We start from the raw sequence: 22,219 nt of genomic DNA on the forward strand, positions 1-22,219 counted from the left end.
CAATAATTGAGGAAGGATCTGTGTCTTCAGATATGCCGTCCTCCCACTCAAACTCTGGCCAGGGCTCTGAGCCATCTCTCAGGGTAGGGTGAGAAATGCAAGGTTCATGGTGTGCCTTGACAGGAATCTGCTAGGTAGCTTTCTCTCCAGGTTCCAGTAACTGCTCTTGGCTTCCATTCCTTCTAGTAAAGATTAGTAGATTGGTCAATGCTACCCAGGGGTCTCTGCACTCCATGTTGTGCTTCTAACACTTATGCAAACACTCCCTTATTAAGACACGGTCTTGTGGAGCCCTAGCTGATCTTGAACTATGTAGTTGAAGATGATCTTAAATTTTGGGATCCTCCTGACCTCATTCCCAAACTGCTGGAATACTGGCATCTGTTAATATACGTTAATTATTCTATACTAAAAGGAACATTGTAATTTTTCCTTATCCCTCACCCGCACCACAGCAGAGACATGTGCTAGAGGCTGGGACCAGCTCACAGATCCTGACACTCCACATCCTGGAAAGTGTGCTGGTATTACAGGAGGCTTGTTTTATTTTATTCTTCACATTCTGATGTGAGCCAGTCCCCAGCTCTTCGGCTGTGAGGCTTGACTGATGCTTGACCGAGGGAGACTATTCACTCCTGTTCCTTGTATGAGGTGCAGTATCCAGTCCTACAAATGAGGGCAGGGCTGTAAGGTTCCCAGGTGCAGGGTAGGAGATCAGTAGACCAGTGACCTCCAGCCTAGATCCATGAAAGGACGTGTTCTCCAAGGAAGATTTGGCACCAACAGAGGTCTGCAAGAAGCAAGAGAACAGCCTGTGGGCCATCCTTCTGAGGCTCTTATTAATTCTCTCCATACACCAATTAAAAGCCACATGGAGGCCAACATGTCTTATGCACAATTATAAAACTTGAGGACTAACTGATGTGTGCTAATGAACTGTGAGGTTCTGACGCTTTTTTTTTTTTTTTTTTGTTCTTTTTTTTTTTTTCAGCTGGGGACTGAACCAGGGCCTTGCGCTTCCTAGGTAAGCGCTCTACCACCGCTGGGCTAAATCCCAGCCCGTTCTGACGCTTTCTTAACCAAAGCATCTCCCAAGATTTGAAATTAAGTCATTTCCGGAAAAAACAAACAAAAACAAAAACAACCCAAACTTAGTTTTTGTAATTATGCAACATGATTTAGAAGTGTCAATAAAACACTGGGACATGAAAATAAGCTGGAGGTGAGATTGCTGTGAGACTGCTGACATCACCCTGCCCCCACTGATTGTTAGCAAATCTATGCCCCGAAAGCACTGTATCATCTTACTGTACATTCTGTCCTTCACACAGCCACACAAATCAGCAGTGCTCGGGTAAGGGAACCAGTAAGTTTCTTCTACCCCAATTCTTGCACAGCACACATTCCCCGCTTCTGTGGGAGCCGCTTGGTCCCAAGCAGCTGTCTGTTGGCCACTCCTATGGTTAGGGTGTGGAGGAGCGGCTCCGTATTATGGTATTTCTGAATGGATGAAAACTTTCCCTTCAGAAGCATTTATTTATAATCAAACTAGACGAGAAAATGAAAGAACGTCAGTACTGGGTGGGCTTAAGATTCAGGATGAGGAAGATTTAGGTTTCTCTCACCAACCATGACATCATGCGGTGCTCACTGTGGAACCAGGGCAACAGCAGGGGAGAAGGGCAGAGGAGGAGACCACTGAGCTTTGACAGGGAACCCTTTTTATTTTGTGATAAAAATGTTTTCATATAAATTTCATCTTAAACTACTTTTAGAATGAAACTTTAAAAAGTAAAAACAGTGTGCATACTCCTTTCTACATTTAGTCAGGAACATGCAGTCATTTTCTGGTTACTGAGTTTCTCATACAGATACAAGGTCACTTTTCAGGGAAATGTACACAAGGACGTTGCCATAGTACCACGACAGTTAAGGTTGGGGCCTCAGGACATGGACATGTGTCCTTCCAAACAGTCCTCGCAGTCAACGCGCTGGTTAGAGTCCGGGTCCTGAAATCGCACGCGAACAGAACGTTACACCTTTGGTTCTTTTCTATGCAAGACTTCAAGTGGCCAAGTTTAACAAAAAGATATAACCAACTGTCGGCTTTCGTTAAAATCTCTAACTCAGTCTTTCTTTCCTTCAATCCCCCCACCATCGCCTAAGAAAACGATGCTTAAAACAAAAAAGAACAAATTAAAAAAAATATCTTCAAAAGCAGGCAGGAGTCAGAGGGAGAATTCATATGAATAAAAGTAAGTCCAACAGGGACCGGGACCTGTGTATGGAATGAAGGACATGCCCTTACAACCTTAGCCTCTGACTCAGATCCCAGGAGAAAGGGAGTGCCCGTCCCTCTCCCCTTTCCTAGACACCACACAGGTCAAGAATTCTAACATCTAAGGGACCCATCGGATGTCTGACTGGCAGTGTTGTCTTCATCTCTGTAGCCTGTTGTCTGTAATGGCAGTTTTCACATCCCTCCTCCCAAACCCAAAGGATCCTCTTTGAGGGATCCCTGACGGAGAAACGGTAAGTTTGTTCTTTGTGTCTGGGGAAGGATCAGTGACCACAGGCCCAGTGGCTGGGTTCTTGGCCATGGCTCGTAGGCAGTGGCACTAAGGCTTTAGGCAGGGAGGTCCACACAGAGGTTCTCTTTATCTGGGACTAACTGATGGGCATGGGGACACAGTCACCGTTTAGGGCAATAACACGTCTATATTCCATGAAAGGGGCTGGTAGGATGATGTTGCCACATGATAATAAAGTCAAATGAGCAAACTTAATCTGCCATATACCAGGACAGAACAGATAGTTTTTGCTGATTCAGTGACCTTGGATGGGACTAAAATCCTCACTGCCATGGTAACGGAGTTCCTAAGGTCAGGCTGATGAATGAGTGGAGGGACACTTATTTCAGCTATTGCAGGAATAAAGACTATTATTAAAACAACAATTTAACAAAACCCCTAAAACAACAAATAAACACCCCCTCAAGGTGATCCACCTAATATTATACACAAATGCTCCCGCAGAACTCATTTTCCGGTGTCACAGGCATCATGACACCAGGAAGTAATGATGGCACGGCCCTAGGGCCAATTATTAGCTGGCTGAGGGGAAGATGGAGGAAACTGTCATCCTAGATTTACAACAGATGAAGTTGTTTCTGCTCTTGAGAGTCCGGGACATCACTGAAACCACAATGCAGGAAGCAGGTTTGGATGAGGTACAATCTTAGTCTGAACACGAGGACAGTGAGGAGTCATCATCATCTGACTCTAGGAAGGAAGACAGTGCGGCAACGACTAGCAAAGGCCGCCTCATGTGTGCTCAGGAGACTGTCCGTTCTCCACGTCTGGAACCCAAACACGGATTCCATGTCGTCACGGAGAACCTGCGGTGTACACCAATCACTCAGCACACGGTGTGGAGGGAAACTGATAAGCTGGCTTCTGATCTGAGAGGAAAGTGGTCCTAAGGAAGTTGGCAGTCACTGGGTCCCCTGTGCCCCAGGCAAGTTCTGTCCTAAGTGGCAAGGGCAAATGGAGAGACATTTTCTTCTGCGGGCATCTCTGAGGAGCAGTGCAGCAGCCAAGAGTACCTTCATCTGCTGGATCAATGGGTCCTAAGATTTGGGGGTGAATGTGCTTCACAGTGGAGATCAATGTTGGGCCTGTAAGTGGGTAACTGCTTCCTGGGCAAGCTAGCTTATTTCCTGGACATCCCAACATTCACCCACTTTTCCCACTTTACAAAAAAAATGAGAGAATATCATAGTACCTAAGCCTCCTAGAGTACAATTTTATACTGACCAGGCCAACAAACAAAAGAACTCATATCCTTCCCCCTGGTGAGTATATATGGGGCCCCAGAGGCAGGGGAGAGAAATTAAGGTGCAGGTTCAGAAGGAAGCTTCTCTTCCCCAAATATTTTGTTCTCTCTTTCCTTCTAGGAACGAGACATGAAGGCTGCAGTGTGTGCATTTTTCATAGGCACGTACTTCAGAGGCCAAGGTTGAGACCCATGACCAGAGCAAACCCTGTGAGGCCCCTCGGGTGCTGGGAATGTGGGGACAGGAGGCTGAAGCTGCTTTCCAGGTCAGGAATGATTAAGGGCACAAACGTCTGCCCATGACATACTGGCGGGATCAATCAGACAGGCGCAGAGAGAAAGCACCAAGTGACATCAAGGCCACTTCCAGGGCTGAGACGATTGGACAGAATCCCAGGGCATGACTCTCAGTCCACCTCTAGAGCAGTCTCCACATGGAGGCAGAAGCCTCCAGGGCTTAGTATGGTATTCAAGTTGCAAGGACGTCTGGGTGACAACAGGCGTCCACTGTGCTCTCCAAGAAGAGAGCGAGGGGCCCCAAGGCTTGCATTCATCTTGCATCTCCATGGACTTGCAGGATGGGCAAAGGTCAGTAGGAGCTGAGTCCTCCCTAAAACTGCACAGATACTCAGTGAAGATGAAAACAATGCTGCTCATGCTGGTGTGAAGTCAGGAGCGTCTTTCCTCCTGCCTCCAGAGGCTGGCTACAGAGGTCTCTTCATTTCTCTTGGGTAACCTTCACTCGTCCCTCAGGAGTGCGTGTGATGGCACGTCCATCTCTAACTGAGGCACTCTTCATGCATAAACCTGCATGTTGCTGTGTGGTGGCTCGGACATGTGTGTTCCAGGTCCCCGCTGACCGCCTCCACCCCCTCCAGGAGTTGGGCTGGTGGTCACATCTGACCAGTCAGACGCAGAGTGCGGTGAAGAGCTCGACCATTGGTCAGGAGACTCTGGGGATGGTGTCAGGTACGGGTGCTCGCCCTGGAGGTGACCACCATGACTGGGGGTGCGCTCGGCAGCATTTGAGGAGGCATAACTGTGTTGGGAAGGGGGGGTGGGGTACTTGCCCACAGAGGCTGGGAAAGGGTGATAGGTTGGGACAATGGTCTGAGCTACCTGCCCCTCCTGCTGGGGCATCATGGTAGGTGGGAAAGCCACACTGGGCAAACGGGCCATCTCTGGGATCTGGTACATAGAGGGCAAGGGGCCTGCCACAGCTGGAGGGCAGCTGGACTGTGTCTGGGGAGCCCCAGCTGCCTGAGCAAGGCTGCCTTTTGGGATGAGCTGGAAAGTCACAATGGGCGGCAAGGGCTCACGCTGTGTGGAGATGTGCTTCCCTTCCGGAGCTCTGCTCTGGGGAGCCGCCATGCCAGGGTGGGTTCCCTCTGCAGGAGCCAGGACCATGCCAAACATTTCATTGTACTGGGTCTCACTCATCTCCACTCGGTTCATCCAGTCTGAGGGGACAGGGACTGAGTGTAACCTGCCCAAGCTTCCTGCACTGCCACTCCCTGGGGGGACAATGTGGTGGTGGGATAACAACTGGCTGACCGAGGGGAGCACGGTGCTGGCTCCAGGAGCCAAAGGCTGCATTTCGTGAAGGTTAGAGAAAGACAGTGCATGCTGAGCATGCACTGGGGCAGCTGGGGCAGCAGCCAGCAGAGGCGTGGGTGAGGCCTGTAAGATCCCAGGGGATGTGATCATGGGGGAAGACGTGGCATCAGAAACGTATGTGTGAGGAGACTCGAGCGAGTCGACAGGGGATAAAGTCACTGAGCTCTCGGAGAGCTGGACCTTCTCGTTTAGACACTTCTTCCTCCTGCTCCCCTTGACGTCCTTGGCCTCCTTGGCAAGGTTAGGCAGGCTTGTGGGCATGGTGCTCTTGGTGTTGGGCCGTCTAGCCTTCTTACCCATTGGGGTGTGCTTCAGACTGAGGAAAGACCTGTTGGGCCCACAGAGGACAGGTGAGAGAGCAGAAGTCAAGACAGTCCCCGGAGGGCTGGGAGTCACGTTGTACTCGTCCAGGAGGCGAACTATGTCATGGTGCATGCGGTCCCGAGCCACATCCCGGGGAAGGCGGTCCATGTGGTCTGTGATGTCCCGGTTGGCAAAGTGGTCTAACAGGATTTTGGCTGCTTCATAACTTCCCTCTCGGGCAGCAAGAAACAAAGGTGTCTCTTCCTGAAGAAAGACCGTGGAACATATTTTTAATACCCAGAGCACACAGAAATGTTCCTAACCTTTATTCTTTTATAATCTTTTTAGTACGTTTTCTAAGTGCTTCTTCTATGAAATACCATGGACAGACAGTATCTCTTCCTATATGCCATGTACTTTGACTTCCACAGAGATCTCATCTCTCCCAAAGAACTCACTCTGCTCCCAGGAGCACCAGCTTCTTAGACAGGAGTCAGTGACATGAAGCAGGCCTCAGGGCCAGAACTTCACATCAAGTGGACAGCAAATTGGGCTACCAATAAGAAAGAGAGTAGGGAAACCAAAGTATCCAAAGAACTCAGAACACGAAAGAGAGGGGGTGAGACTTGAGGGAAAGATGTACAACAAAGGAAAGAAGTAAATGCACGAGGAATAAAGGAGGGGCCGTGTCAGGAGGGACCACAAAAGGTAGTGCCAACCCAAGTAGACTTTGGTATCCAAGAACAGAGAAACCAACTGCTGCACAGAGGGAAGGGGAAGACCGTGAGGACAGAGGTGAACAGCCAGGGGCTGCCTCCCAACAAGCTGCATCCTCCCTCAGGGTCTCTGTCCCTGGCTCCCCCAACAAGCTTCCCAGGTGGCCTCCTAAGGGAGACACTGCTGCGAGCATGCTCAGGCTCTGAGCTGAAAGCTGTACCTTGTTGTCCTGCATATCTCGGTTGGCCCCATTCTTCAACAGCAAAAGAGTTGCCTCCACATTATTGACGGCGGCTGCCCAGTGGAGGGCAGATTTTCCTGCAGGGGAAACATTTTATAAGTATGGCACTAAGGAAAGTTTTGTGTTGTTTATTTATTTATTTTTATCTTGTTTTTGTTTTCTAGGAAACCCTAACCTCCCGGAGAACAGCAGCAGGACAGACGTCAGTGGCCAAGGGAGCCAACAGGAAAGCACACTTGTATTTCTGTTCCTTGTGTTCTTAGAACATTTCAGCACAGGCTGGGAGCCTTTAGGTGACAGGACCCCTGGTGTGTGACATTCATGGCCTCCACATGCCCCAGTTCTACACACTGAAGGCAGGAAGCGTTTTGCTATACGCCAAATGCACACTTAAGCTGTCTCGTAATCCCCAGGGAACCCACTCCCGTAGTAAGAGTGGTTACGGCTAGGAACCCACAGGCAAACCTTTCCAGAACATTCTTTGAAGTCCAAGAACCCTCATACTGAAAACACTAAAACCAAAAACCCTTCTCATCTTAATGTGGGGACTCCTAGTGCCTCAGTTCTCTGAGCCCAGCATACTGAAGGAAGGGTGTGACACGGGAAAAGAGTAAGGGACTCTCCAGCTTCAGATCTGAGAACGTCCTCAGGGGAGTGTAGCAATCCTCTTGCTTAGAGACATGCTCTGCAGACTGAGCCAAGTCCTCGTCCATACCATGGTCATCCACTGCGTTCACATCTGCTTGGCAGTTGATCAGCTCTGCCACCATTCCTTCCACAGCCAGGCGGGCAGCCAGGATCAGGGGGGTAGTGCCATCATTCATCCTGGCGTCTAGATCCGTCACTCGGTTGCGGATCAGAATCTAGAAGAGAGGCAGAGGAAAGCGTCCCTTAGATGAAGAAGAATGAGACAAGAGCATTCAGACTGAGGTGTCCCAGGGCATGCGATCTTTATGCGCTAGAAGCTATAGTGGCTTCACTGTGTATTTGTTGAGTAAGTTTTCGCACCACTGTAGATGATCAGGATGCTCTGGCCCATTAGGACGATGTTCTGCTTTCTAAGGAAAGGGAAATGTGTGTGCAAGTGTCACAGCTTCAATCACAGGTCAGCTAGAATTTTCCAATTTCCTCATCAGGTTAATTGAGGAGTAATACACTACCCACTCATGTCAGGGATCAGCTGTAGGCCCACAGACGGGCAGAGTTATAGAGAATTAACACTAATCCAAGGATTTGGACCAGTTCCTGCTCCCATCTGACCTGTGCAGTTGCAAGGCATCACTGCATATCAAAATATTGCTCATTAAGATTCAGAGCCCTGTGGCTGACTGAATCATTCTCTGGCTACTCAAAGTAGGTCAGCTGGGCTTCCTCCTTTTTCTGCCCAGCATAATTGTTTCTCAAAGACTTCTGTTCCAGTGAATTCCACGAGCTGGTAAGTGCTTTGGTAAAGCTGAGCCTCCACAGGCCTATAATAGTTATTTTACTTGGTGTGTGTGCAGGCAGGTCCGTGCAATGCAGGAATCAGTTCTTTTTACTCTGTGAGTTCTGGGGACTGAACTCGGGGTCTTGGGGTTGGTGGCAAACACCTGTGGTGTTTTAAATGCGATGCTTGTTCCCAATAAGTCTCAGCCTTTGACTTAGGCCCCAGCTGATGGCCATTTGGGAAAGACCGAGGAAGTATGGCCTTGCTGGAGAATGTATGTCACCAGTGTGCTTTGAGGTTTGAAAAAGATGGTGCCACTCCCAGTAGCTCTCCACCTCCTGTCTGTGGTTCATGATGTGAGCTCTCAGCTGTTCCTGCCCCCATGTCTTTGCTCCACCATTATGGACTCTGATCCTCTGGAAGCATAGGCTCCATTAAATTCTTCCTATTATTAGCTGCCTTGAATATGGTATCTTACCACAGATAGAAAAGTAACTACGACATGCCTGTACCCAGTGAGCCACCTCACTCTTCCCACTCAAACCAACTCTGGCCCTTTACCTGGAAGACACCTTGGGCATCCGCTGCAACTGCAGCATGAAGAGGACAGCGGCCCATGTTGTCCTGGGCGTTGGCATCTGCACCAGCATCCAGGAGGCGTTTGGCAGCATCAGCTCTCGAATAGCGGGCTGCAAGATGCAGGGCCATCTCACCAGTGCGGTCCGTCTGTGCCTGAAGGCTGGCACCTTGGTAGACCAAGTCCGTGATGATGTTGGCAGAAGAGTCCTCAGCATCTTCGTCTTCATCACTCAGGTCTGAGCTGCCTCCTCGGAGAGAAGCCAGCATCAGTGGGGTGCACCCATCTGCAGGAAGGGAAGGTCCCAAATATATCCAAATTAACCCATTACTGGAACAGTTCTGCTGGCCACCATCCTGCTGTGGGACGGAACTCTCCAAGCTTGCAGTAACCATGCCAGGTTTTACGTGACAAAGCCAGCTGTGTGGAGAGTGTGGGAAAGCAGCTGCCTTTGCCTGGGGCTCTTCCTTAAGCTGATAAGCTTTTCTGCTTGGGTTTAAGTGGAATTAGGACATTTCAAACTAGACAGCATTTTATACAGAAACATAAATAAACCTGTGCAGTGATGTAAAGCAGGGATGGCAGTCGCCTTCTGCTGTGGGGTGCAGCGGTGGCGTGAATGGGAATGGCCCTCACAAACATAGGTTTGAATGCTTGGTTAACAGGGAGTGACACTACTTAGAAGGATTGGGAGGTGTGCTCTTGTTGGAGGACGTGTGTCACTGCGGGGTGAATTTTGAGGTTTCAAAAGCCCATGCCAGGCCCTGTCTGTCTGTCTATCTGTCTGTCTGTCTGTCTGTCTGTCTGTCTGTCTGTCTGTCTGTCTGTCTCCCTCTCTTGGTCACAGTGTCTCTTTACAGCAAGGAACCCGTGATGGAGACAGATAGTATTTTTCTAACCCCCAGAATCTAACTTGTTTAATTAGCCTGCTTGCCCTCAGTATGCTGTACAGGAAACACTGCAAAATCCCTTTCTTTGAAATCTGCATTTTCAATGGGAAACACAGTTAAGGATTTATTCAGTGAGTATGAGTGTTTTGCCTACATGGATCTCTGACCCATGCGCATGGTTCACATGCAGGGTAGAAAATGGTGTTGGAGCCACTGGAACTGAAGAAGTACATCACCATATGGTGCTGGGAACTGAAGAAGTACATCACCATATGGTGCTGGGAACTGGAACCAGGTTCTCTGTCAAAGCCACAAGTGCTCTTTAACCACTGAGCCCGTAATTTAAAAATACTAAATATTTATGTATCTCATTGTATGTGGATGATATGCACACATATGCGTATGGCGTGTGTGTGTGTGAACACATGCATGTGTGCACAAGCACATAAGTGCTGTAACATGCATATGGAGGCCACAGGACAACTCTGTCCAACTTTGACACGGACTCTGAGGTTGAATTCAGGTGGTCAGGCTTCCACGGCAAATACTTTTACCCACTGGGCAGCCAATGTCATTGTCCCCAGGCTCATAATCCCCACATGGCTGTATTTCTCATGCATTCATTTCCTCACTCACTTAGTGTCTGGAATCAGCACGAGAAATGCTCACCAACCACACAGAACTCAGGATGGTAAGGCCCAGCACTGACCTGGGCCTCGGACATTCACGTCCAGCACGTCCACCTCCTGCTCTGCCTGAGGAGGAGTGAGCGCCAGGGATGGAGTCCGGCGGATGTCTGCAGCTTCAAGGTGCTGCTGTGTCCAGGGGCGCCGGTCGACAGGGTCGTCTTCTGACAGCAAAGCCTCATCCTCAGCCTGGGTGGGGAAAATAGTTTCCCCTCATTAACCTGAGCCCTCCGGGTTACGCTGGCGAGGCTGAGGAGCGGCAGTCTTCCACCATCTCTTCTAACCTGCCTATGGTGGTCGCCTGCGTCTTGTTTGACTCCTATTTGCTCTTCAAATAAAACGAGATTTTAGTCTCGTTGGCCTTTAACAATGGTTTCTGTTTCCTCAGCTGACCACGTGGTAAGTGCTACCTGGCACTGCATCACCACCTGCCAACCAGACGCCATCTTCCCTTCTTTAAAAGAATTTAGTTGCAGAGCGACAGGTCCATTACAAACCTGCCACTGTACTTGGCTGGCACAGTCACCTCTCGCCCCTTTCCCGTCTTCCCTCCAGACGGTCCCCTGTGCATCGGCTCTGTCTATCTATGTACATAGTTAAATACAGGCCCCACGTGAGAGAAAGCACACGCTACTTTACTTTTCTCTCACCTGGAAGGTTCTCAAGAAGGGGGATAAACCCTGTCCAAGGTTGCCTGCTGCACTTAAGACAGTACTCGGAGTGAGTACTGAGGAGAGCATGGGGAGAATCAGCAACTCGGAGAGAGAGCCATTGCGGCGGCTGCTGCTGTCTTTGCGGTCTTGCACACGGAATACTAAATACAACGAGGCTTCTGCCTGACTAGAGCAATGGCTCTTTGATTTTTTGGAGATTATAATATAATTACACCATTTCTCCCCTCTCTTTCCTCTCTCCAAATCCTCCCATATACACCACCTCCTTGCTCTCTTTCAAATCTAGGTTTCTTTAATTATTAATTGTTGTTAAATGTGTCTATATCCCTAAATACAGCCCGCTCAGTCTGTAATGCTATCTGTATGTTTCCAGGGTGACAAAAGCAATACGTTTTCATTCGTTTACTTTATTTGGTTTTAGAGGTAGCTGAGGCTGGCCTTAAATTTGGATTCCCTTGACTCAGCCTCTAGAATGCTGGTTTAAAGCAATGTTCTAACTGTCATGCTCGGTGACCTCCCAAGAAGTTAACGGTCTTGGCTTTCCTCACTGGGTAACTCCATGTCTTCCTACAGAAGCAGCGGAGATGTATGAGTAGATGGAACTGGGAGCACCGCACCATCAGTCCTGACTCAATGAACACAGGCGCGGCCCTGAGCCAGGCACAGCGGCTTGCTTTACGGTTTTAAAGGGTCTTCAAGAACAAACATGAGCAGCAAGGGCTGTCAGTGCTCGGCGGCCCCGCTGGTCATGGGGCTCGGTGGCCCCGCTGGTCATGGGGCTCTGGGAAAGATATAAACTGAGAGTGTGACCACAGGACTGCTGGCAATATGGCTTTCCTAGGACAGCTTACCTTGGCTTTCTTTGGCTGGGGTCCTTCATCATCACCCCAATGCTCGCTTGTCGCGGAGCCGATCAGGTTTGCCTCTGACACTTGCACTGAGAGATTCCTGATGATTATTTAGGGGAGAGACAAGAGTACAGGTTATGGCTGGGCAAACGCGGTGGCTTTCTGTACTTCACCGCACACTCTCATGTTAGCCTCTGACTTGGTCCAATGGGATAGGATGCACAGCACTTTTTCAAAATTACAGTAATATTTTTCAAAATTGAGTATGCATGTCTGTGTGTATATGAGCACGTGAGTTCAGGTGTCTACAGATCCCCCTGCAGCTGGAATTACAGCCAGGCCACCCAGCATGGGTGCTGGGAGCTGACCCAGGTCAGTTCATATTCTTGACTACCAAGGTATCCCTCTAGCCCCTTTCAGTACATCATACGCTCACAGCACAACATGACGTCAGCTCCATCCTTCTACCATGCGGGTACCGGGGATCAAACAGGTCAGCAGGCTTGTGGGGGCGGGGGAGACTTTCACCTACTGAGCCACCACACCAGCCCTGATGGGCAATGTTTGATGTGACATTTCTGAGCACTCATCCTTTCTCTTCTCACTAAGAAACCACATCAAACGTGTTCCCCCACTCAGACGCTGAGTGTGGCTGCAATATGTGTACACACAATGCTCACAGACTCGGACAAGCCACTAGGAGCTGTGGTCAGGGCGAATAAGGGGAGGTTGAAAATCTGAGGTTCTGATTCCATACTATGCCCTTCTGCTCATCCCTGCTTCTCCCTGTGGATACTGGCTTATTGTAAATCCTTACTTCAGCCCCACGGCATCCTGCCCCACAGGTTCACGTCGCTTGTGATTGCTGGAGTCTCGGCGAAGTGTGAAGCCTTCAGGCAGCCAGAGGAAGCCGTGCTTGCGCTTCCGCTTTGCCATGATGACCCCCAGCAGGATGAGGAACAGGATAATGACCACAGCAACCGCAAGCAGATAGAGGAGCGGAGTGTTCCTTGGATCCTCCGATTCACCTGAAAGTTCAGAGACAGGGACAGTGATGGAGACAGAGCAACCTCTTCCTACCAGCAAGGGTGAGCCCCAGTGAGGTCCCTTCTCAGCCTCCCCCCTTCAACACTAATGCCACTCACTGACAACAGACACCAGAGGGTAGGACAAGGTCCCTTGGATGGCATGAGAAGCCAGGAGAGCAGCTGCAGCATCTGTGTTCTTGAAGCACTGGTCTGAGTCTTGAATACACTGTCGGTTGTCGATTTCCAGAAATACCTTAGAGCTTAGAGGGAGAATGGGGGAAGAAGTGAAGGATCAGGTCTGGTGGGCCCAGTCATAAAGGCTCCTATGGCCCACCCTTCCCTCTTTCAGCATCAAGCTTTCCACCTGTCGGAGAAAGAACTCAGAAAGTAGATGTTTTAGATGCTGAACATGGACTCTGCATGAGAGGACTCACGATCTGCAGTCCAGCTGACACAAGCCTCTGACTGGATGACACATAGTAGCTGGGGAAGCGGGTCCTAGTGGTCCCCAGCCCCGACAGCTCAGTGCTGCTTAGTCCTCGCTGGCTCTCCTATGTGTCTACACTCATGTCTCAGCAAGGAAAAGGCTGACAGTTACAGGCCATCGACACTCAGCGGGATGTGAAGGGCAGACCCGCCCACCGAGGGGTACTGCTCATGTCAAGCACAGGCATGAAGATGAAGGACCTTGAAAATGAGGCAATGATGAGTCCAAAAGACACCACACAAATAAGGCTCTTGGCAACTCTGGAGAAACAGCACGGTACCCAGATTTGAGAAGGCCTTTCTGACACCTGCCTCTCTCTCGCTTAGCTGATCTTTAGGAGCCTTTTATCAAGGCAGATCTTCATCCTTACATATAAGAGGCTGGGCTGTTAGTTTTAAATGAAGGGGTTCTCTAAGCTTTTCATTTTGATGGACTGAATGTCTGTGCTATGGATGAAAGCCCCCAGTTTTATGAATTCGCTGGGAAGCACTGGTCCTTTGGGAATTCCTAAGTCCAGAAACACAAACCTACCCTATTATCTCCTGCTCCTGCTCATCAGGAAGAGACCTGCGTGCCACCTTCTGCTTCTTCATGGCAGCTGACTTCTCCCCATAGTAGGGGTACACCATTGGGGCGCCCTGAGAGTCTTGTTTAATGCGTAAGTTGGTGTGGAGCAGGGTGCCCAGGGCCCTCAAGAAGCTTCGAGAATCCTGAAGCAGCTGCTCAGGGGGTAGGAGCACCACGATGACCAGGATGCCCTCCGCCAGGTTCTCAGGCTGGTCTGCAGCGCAGTCCAGCCCGTCCCAGCCACACTCCTCGTTGTTGCATCCCTTATCGCAGTGATTGTCTTTGAAGTGGTCTGCACAGTATTTGTCATACCTAGTCAGGAGAGAGGAGGAAGGCATCAGAACACACTGGCTGGAGCCTCAAATGACCGTGGACTTTCCTACCCATTGTTTCCAGCCCATTTTCAGCACCCCAATGTCTAGGGAAACTTCCCCTAAATCATGTACCCCAACACCGTGGACTATACAGCTGTGCCACTCAACATTACCCTGTGCCTATGGGATGGAGAACGTTACACTCACCATCCTACGTGAGTTTAGTGGGTCCCACTTAGCCAATCACACTATGAGGGCAGAATTTTGTATAAGAATCCATCTCTGAAGGTCAATGTGGCTCACACTCGCCCTTCCTTCGCTGACTTAGTAAGAGCAAAGGGCTCTAGAAGTAGAAGATGTCCACGCTTGCCCCAGACCTCTACCCATCTAAGTGCTATTCAGAGGAGTGGGCCAAAATGGTCTGCTTCTTTCTCTTTCCAGAGTAAGACAATAACAGAAGGTAGGGGCAGGGAGATGTTCATACAGATGTTTAAATGCCAAGAAAGATCTGGGTGTGGTGGAACACGCCCATAATGTCGGCACTAAAGGCAGGAGGAGGAGGAGGATCAGGAGTTCTAGACTCAGGAGTTTAGGGCCAGTCTATACTGCATGGGACCCTGCCTTAACACACACACACACACACACACACACACACACACACACACACACACACACACACACAGAGGTATATACACAAATGTCAGGCAAAAGAACGAAAACTCCAAAGGTCCTTTTGTGGCATAACTGGTTCCCTCGCCTCCTTTCTTCGCCTGCCCCAAACCTTTGTTATTTGTACCACTTGGAGGAATTTGCCATCTGCTTGATTAAAAACAGGCCTTCCAAACAGCTGTGTGTTCTTGGCCAGTTCTTTGCCCTCCAGGGAAGATCGCTAACCACACCTATGCCTCACAGAGCTGCTGAGGCTCTCTGGGGTTAAACGAAAGGATCAAAAAGGAAACTGAGCGGAGCCGATGGACCGGATCTGCAACACTGGTGACCAGGAGAGCTGAGAGGCCTGAGCTCATGCCTAAACTCATGCTTCCTAACTAGATGAAAAACACTAGTCTTAAGGAAAGGAATGAGCAGAGAGAGAGTGGTACAGACCTTTCCATCCATCCTGCAGCAGGCTAGGCTGGAGGCTGCCTGTGAGTGGCAACGCCACTTCCAAGGTTATTTCCCCCATGGTCGCAAGAGCAGCATGTGAGAAGGCAGAGATAGGCAGAGAGAAGGGATGTTATGCAGTGAGCAGTCCTGGCCCTCTGTCAGCAAGGGAAAACAGGGCAGCGTGTGATGGGACAAGGCTGGCACCATCTGAAAGGCAGAGGCGGCTTGGGCCGAGGCACTGGAGTGGTTAGGAGCAAGAACAGGAGACCGAGTGTGTTAGTGACAGCCCCCCTCGGCTTCCGAAGGCCTGGGGCTCTTACTTGCAGGTTTTGCTATTCCTCTGGCATTCAAAGTTGTCAAACAGGCACTCTGCAGTGTTGCACAGCTCATCACACTGGTTGTTGATGTACTCCCAGCAGCGAAGCGAGGAGGTGCAGTTGGCCCAGGGGTCCTCCATAGTGAGGGAACAGTCACCTCCATCCCACTGGCAGGCATGACTGTTGCAGGCCTCATCACAGATGCCGTCCCGAGCCTTGTCGGCACAGTACTGACTCAGACAGGTAGCAGGAGGGGTGCTGGTGGGGGCTGTGTAGCTCTCGCAGTGGCTGCCCCAGAACGGTGGGGAGCAGCGGCAAGAGTAGTAAGGAGGCTGGCGCTGAGGGTAGCAGGTGCCTCCGTGCTGGCAGGGGTTACTAGCGCAACCTGACTCGCAGTCCTTGGGGTTCGGGCAGAAGCAGCGGGGTCCCGAGGCGGTGTGCACACACTGCTCCCCTCTCCTGCACTTCACTTGTCCACAGCTGCTCTGGCATCTTGCCCCGGAGAACCCCTGCAGGACAGGGTAATGAGGATGGTGGATGGACTGAAGAGCTTGTCCCACTTTACCCCACACTCCTAGGGAGATAAACACTGGGCACTGCATTCTAGAAATGACCTTTTAAAATCAGCCAACGGGCGAGGGCTGACAGCTCATGGGGTGAATGTGGCACGCCATCACTTTAACGGTCTTACTAGACAGGTGTCCTCCAAGTATCGCCCCACATGGCACTCTCAGTGTCAGGGAACTTTCGGCCTTTGGCACTGGCAAAGGTATCTGCACAGCCAAAAACTAAATCAAGCTTCCTTCTAGTTTGAGAGGCGCTGACTTGCCAATGGCCGCCGCTAAAGAACAGGAGCAGAATGTTGCTGACGTAACGTGAGCAGCAAGGCTCCCACAGCACCAGGGCAAGACTGGGAAGCCAGGAGGAGTGGCCCCATTTCGAGGGGCAGCAGACCACTGTGGTTTCCCCTCGTGCTCTGAAGGCTGACAGGCTGACTGGGAAGCTTAGTTGCTCAGCGTGCCCAAACAACTAAACATGGAAGACCCAGACCATCTTCAGGCACTGACACCCTAGCATTCTCCTAGTGGGCACGAAGAAAACAGACTCAATCTCAGCTCCGTCGAGAATGTGGAAGAGGGTGCGTCCCTTACATCAGCAGCAGGCCACTTACCGGGGGACAACGACAGATGAAGCCATCAGGCACGTTGCTAGCCACAGCACAAGCCCCTCCATTCAGGCAAGGCTTCTGGGGACACACATCTAGGAAGGTTTCGCAGTGTCGGCCTTAGGAGAGAACATAAACATAAAAGGTATAGCTATTAACTCAGAGACACTAAACACTACCCAGCCTCAGAGGCAGCAAGAGGCAGGGCAGGTCAGTTCTGAGCCTACAGGATAGGGAGAGGGCACTCTGCGGGCCTCGGCGCAAAGGGCCATCTCTGCTCAGACCAAGACAGCAAGTACACAAGATCTACCTACCCCAGACCAACCCCCAAAGTGACAAGCAGAAAAGTGACACAAGTTCCAATAAAAACAAAAACTCAAACCCTCTGAGACAAAGGGAGGTCACGCCTCTGCACTAGGACATGTCGCATTTGTTAAGCTGAAGAATATCGTCAGCAGCATTTTGTTTGACTACCTCACAGACGCAGCTGCATTAGGCCAATGCGTGCACCCAACCGGGACTGATAGTTTAGATAAAATGTTCATCTTCTTGGCTACTCTGCCTTTGTATAGTCTGACCAAACTGCTTTAAAACACATCTGACTTTGTCCAGCGCTCATCTCCTCTAAATCCAGGTCTGAGGCAGAGAACCCCTGCAGGCTGCTTCTCCCTGATAAACTGAACAGGTGGCTGGAATCACAGAGAGAACACGGGCTTGGCTAGGGTCTCTTGGCAAACAGTAGGAAAAGGGCCCCATCTGTCCTGTGGTCAGATTAAAAAACTTTATATGTAGTTTTTTTTTTTTTTTTTGCCATTCAGAGTTTAGAAAAAAGAATTTGAGATGTTGGGCCTCTCAGCAGACACTAAGGTAAAACGGCCAATGTGGACAGTGGCATTAGGAGGCCCCGCTGACCATTAGAGGGGACACTTCACAGCGCTGCTCAGTGAGCTGCTTCCAACATGGACATGAGCAGACAGCATTTCCTGACTGGGAAATTCACTCAAGTATCCCTATACCTCTCCCTGTCCTGACCCTCTGCCTTTTTCTTCTTTTTAAGTTCTGGTCAGTGTTTGAGATACGGGCATCCTCAGAGGCAATGAAAGAAACGGGAGCCCACTCTGCCCCAAGAGCCATACCAGCTGGAAAGGACAATTTCTTGTTTGGGGTTACTGCATCCAGGCAGCTTTCAAACTGTGAAATCCTTTCCATTCTTTGTAAAATTCCAAGCATTTAAAGGGTAGCATACATTTCAGACTGAAGAGAAGGCAAGAGGGGGAGAAAAGATAACAGAAGGCAGGCAGGCTGGACAGGGCTCAGCAAAAAAAAGCGTCCCAAAGGAGACTATCAGTTAGCAAGAGACTGGAAGTTACCAGGCTTCCAGCATGTGAGGACACGCCCAGCATAAAAGTCCAAGCAGGTCCCAGAAAGCACAAGACCATGTCACATCTACATACTGGCAACTACTTTAGCTCCACAAGTCACTGGAAGTGGCTAGGTGGCTGACAGAGCTTCTGTTCCGGGGCAGCACTTGGCTCTCTTCATGACCTCTGTGAAGAACAGGCTGGGTGCAGAGCCAAGTCTTAGCCACGCAAGAGGACTGTGCCTACGGCAGCTATCCTGCGGTTTGCATCAGCTGCCTTTTGGACCTGATCTTCGAAGTGTCCTAACAGGCCTCCCAGAGTTAGAAAGATGACAGGCACAGACATTGCAAAGTAATTCATCATCAGGTGTCAAAAGGGGCAGGGTGGTAGGTGCACACAGGGTCAGATAAATGGCTCCTGAAAATAAATGTCTTGTATTTTAAGAGTTTGAGAGTGTACAGTGATCTCTGTAGCACTCAGTGTGGGTGTGCTGAATGCTACTGCAGTGTGGGTGTGCCGACTGCAGTGTGGGTGTGCCAAATGCCACTGCAGTGTGGGTGTGCCGAATGCCACTGCAGTGTGGGTGTGCTGAATGACACTGCAGTGTGGGTGTCCGAATGCCACTGCAGTGTGGGTGTGCTGAATGCTACTGCAGTCACTGCAGTGTGGGTGTGTGGAGTGCTACTGCAGTCACTGCAGTGTGGGTGTGCCGAATGCTACTGCAGTCACTGCAGTGTGGGTGTGTCGAGTGCTACTGCAGTCACTGCAGTGTGGGTGTGCCGAATGCTACTGACATTCCCATATAGATCTTGATTTGCTTACTCAGGCCTCCTGTACATGAGACTAGCAAGGGCCAAGAGGCTCTCACCTGTGAAGGCGCTGCGGCAGACACACTGGTAGTTGTTTTTGAGCTGAATGCAGTCCAGGCTGCCCTCTGAGCTGCAAGGATTGGACAGGCATTCATTGATGTCCCCCTCACACCGCTCCCCAGCAAAGCCAGGCAAACAGCGACAACTGTAGCCTCCAATCCGGTCCACACACTGCCCACCATTAAGGCAGTGGGGGCCCCCGGCACAGTCATCAATGTTCTCTTCACAAAGCAGGCCTATGGGAGAGAAGAAAGTCACAAATTACAAAAATCTATTGAACCCACCATTAGCAAGAGATAAATGCCCTTGTGGTCTTTAACGATTCACTAGATTATATTCCTCAATCTACAGTGGGACCTTTATAATTGGGCGAAAGGCGCTTAGTCTATGCCAGCTGCATGCAGTCCGTGCAGCTTTCTGAGGAGCAGCATGAGAGGAAGTTACACCTGAGGCTCCACTCGTTCTTCTCTCCACCCAGAGCAGCAGGGACAACTGTCCCATCTCAAGGGCACGGGGGCCAAAGCTTAGGAGACACTCTGTGAGTTTTCCACCATTTATCAACTCCAACCAAAATATGAACACAGTTCAAAAAAGAACACTCCCTAGTTACTACATAGACTATGTTGGGGTTAGATTTTGGGCAACAGTATTTTATGTTTTATAAACAATGACTTTTTCCCTTTAAAAGAGTATAGGTGCACACTAATTTCTTTTTTTTTTTTTTTCTTTGTTCTTTTTTTCGGAGCTGGGGACCGAACCCAGGGCCTTGCGCTTCCTAGGTAAGCGCTCTACCACTGAGCTAAATCCCCAGCCCCACTAATTTCTTTTTATTTAAAACAACAACAACAGAGTGGAAAGAAATATCCTGCTATGAATCTGAAGATTATTCCAGCTAAAGGACACATTGGAGTTGAAGCCATCTAGTTAAGATAACTGTGAGGATGGTTAGAAACAACAAAACCAATGACTATGCCATGAAAATAACTTGAAAAGGTTAAAAACAAAACACTGTGTGTCCTCACCATTTACCCATTGGCATACTTTGAGAGAGACGACATAAAAGGGAAGGAGACACAGAAGCTCCTCGTTATCACTAGCAGTTTCAGAAGGCAAATGGCCGAGCGCATCAGAAACACATATGCAGCCTCATAGGCAAGTGCTCTGAAGGACAGACAGAGACGTGGACAGATGGAAACATACGGTATCTGATTACGCAACTCTTCATGGTAAAGGCATATTCACTATAGTATATATAAATGTAATGTGATCTTAAAAAGATATCAGCAGTATTTTTTAATGGCAAACTGACTCAAAAATGGTTTGGAAAAACCAAATCACAGCCAGGAGAGCACAAAGAAGAGGCCTTCATGGTTGAAAGTTTCTCGTGAATTGACCGGACAGGACAACAGCAACAACGAGGGTGCTCCTACCAGCACCTAACTGTGCACTGGAGCTTAGAATCTGATGGGAGTTCCATCTCAAGTCACTGTAGAAAACATCAACCATCCAGTTCCATGGCAACTTCAGAGTCTAGATAAAGCCGACTACCACTCGGATGCAAGCAGCCATAAAAAGGAGGGATAAATTCAACATGATTAGAAATATTCTGCATGAAGAAAAATCAACGAAAGATTCCGACCTCAGAATAAGACGTCTGAAAGGTTACAACCAGTGTACATGGGGAAAATACCCGCATCATGCAGCAAAGACAAATGACTTCTGCACACAGCAAGGATAGACAGTGTAACAGGGAAAGAAGGAGGGATACATCTCAGAGGGAAACAGTAAATGTGCTAGATGCCGAATTGCACAGAGAGGAACGCAGCCAGTCCTGTCACTCAAGTGACAGCTTGGTGTGACAGCCTGGCAGACTTTCTGCAAACGCATTCTATAACATGCACTTATGTGTGCTTTAAAACGCATTCTATAACATGCACTTATGTGTGCTTTAAAAACCCAATGTCTATCACTACAGGACCAGCTAAGCACACTACATAATGTTGTCATAAAGGGGAATTCTGAAGCTTTGAGAAAATACTGAGGAAGTTCCCTATTTTGATATGAAAATATTCCAATTAAGTAAAAAGGTCAAGAGAAAAACAGCACCTTTGATCCATCTTCAGAGTTAAAAGTGGAAGGAATAAAAACTATCTTTGTATTTGGCTCCTACACACATAATGCAATTTTGAAAGACAGCCTTTTCAATCCTCCAAAGACACACAAGAGACTGTCTGCAGTGTGCGTGAAGAGGGGAGTGCACTGTTGGGGTGCACACGTGCACTGGGAGTGCATCTCTATGCATGTCTTTCTGTGCATGTGGACATACTTATCCCTGTCCACATGCACGCATCACCTTAACTATTGACAGATTAAACTGGGAACCAGAAGGTGGAAGCAGACAAAGCCAGTCCGTGCGCCCAGTCGCATAGGATACTTGATATTTGGCGTCATGAGTGAAATAAACAGAAAGCTTCCGAGTGGACCGAGCTATCAGTGGCACACACCATTCTTTAAGCCCGACGCAACAGCAGGATGACAGAAGTGCTCCAGGGACCTATGCTCTGGCGAGCAGGAGGTGTCAGCAGGCAGCACCTGGGAATATAGTGCTGACAACAAGCACTGTGCTGTGAGAGAGCTCCAGAGTCTCTGGGGACAGTCACAGATGGACAGGCTGGGTAGCCAGAGAGGAAAAGTCAGAACAAATATACGCTGTTTCAGGTACCTGGAAACATCACGCACACAGGTATAATCCAACAAGCATTCAGGTAGGATGCACTGGAAGAGAAGCACAGTCTATAACAGACCATTAAAGGCCATCTCGGAAACTGAAGGAGAGCCAGGTATCGTGAGAGGTCATTAGTAAGACCAACTGCCAAGTTCTCAGTGAAGACCACAGTGTAATGTCAGTGAGAAGACACATCTGAAGAGCTGGCTCGGAAACCGTCATCAGGTAGACAGATACACTACATTATCACTCTAAGCTGCCACCAACAAGTATTTAGGGCCCAGGCAGTGGCACGTGGCTTTAATCCCAGCACTTTGGAGGCAGAAGCAGGTAGATTCCTGAGTTTGAGGCCAGCCTGTCTACAGAATGAGTTCCAGAACAGCCAGGGATACAGAGAGAAATCCTGTCTCAAAACAACAACAACAACAACAACAACAACAACAACAACAACAACCACCACCACCAAACA

General features: G+C 49.4%; 1 protein-coding gene across 1 annotated transcript in view; it reads right to left on the bottom strand.

Annotated features, from left to right (window-relative positions):
* Positions 1–1,699: 1,699 nt before the first annotated feature.
* Positions 1,700–22,219, bottom strand: part of Notch2 (notch receptor 2) — a 134,406-nt gene continuing 113,886 nt past the window's right edge. Inside the window, exons 23-34 of the mRNA XM_032897648.1 lie at positions 19,025–19,261; positions 16,802–16,914; positions 15,634–16,139; positions 13,860–14,207; positions 12,959–13,101; positions 12,631–12,841; positions 11,817–11,913; positions 10,315–10,480; positions 8,700–9,001; positions 7,428–7,575; positions 6,692–6,789; positions 1,700–6,018 (exon numbers count right to left, since the gene is read on the bottom strand). Of these exons, the coding sequence (XP_032753539.1) occupies positions 4,630–6,018; positions 6,692–6,789; positions 7,428–7,575; positions 8,700–9,001; positions 10,315–10,480; positions 11,817–11,913; positions 12,631–12,841; positions 12,959–13,101; positions 13,860–14,207; positions 15,634–16,139; positions 16,802–16,914; positions 19,025–19,261 (3,758 nt within the window). The 3' untranslated portion in view covers positions 1,700–4,629. The remainder of the gene's footprint in view (positions 6,019–6,691; positions 6,790–7,427; positions 7,576–8,699; positions 9,002–10,314; positions 10,481–11,816; positions 11,914–12,630; positions 12,842–12,958; positions 13,102–13,859; positions 14,208–15,633; positions 16,140–16,801; positions 16,915–19,024; positions 19,262–22,219) is intronic.

The sequence above is a fragment of the Rattus rattus genome, chromosome 3, assembly GCF_011064425.1.
Source record: "Rattus rattus isolate New Zealand chromosome 3, Rrattus_CSIRO_v1, whole genome shotgun sequence".
NCBI classification, from domain to species: Eukaryota; Metazoa; Chordata; class Mammalia; order Rodentia; family Muridae; genus Rattus; species Rattus rattus.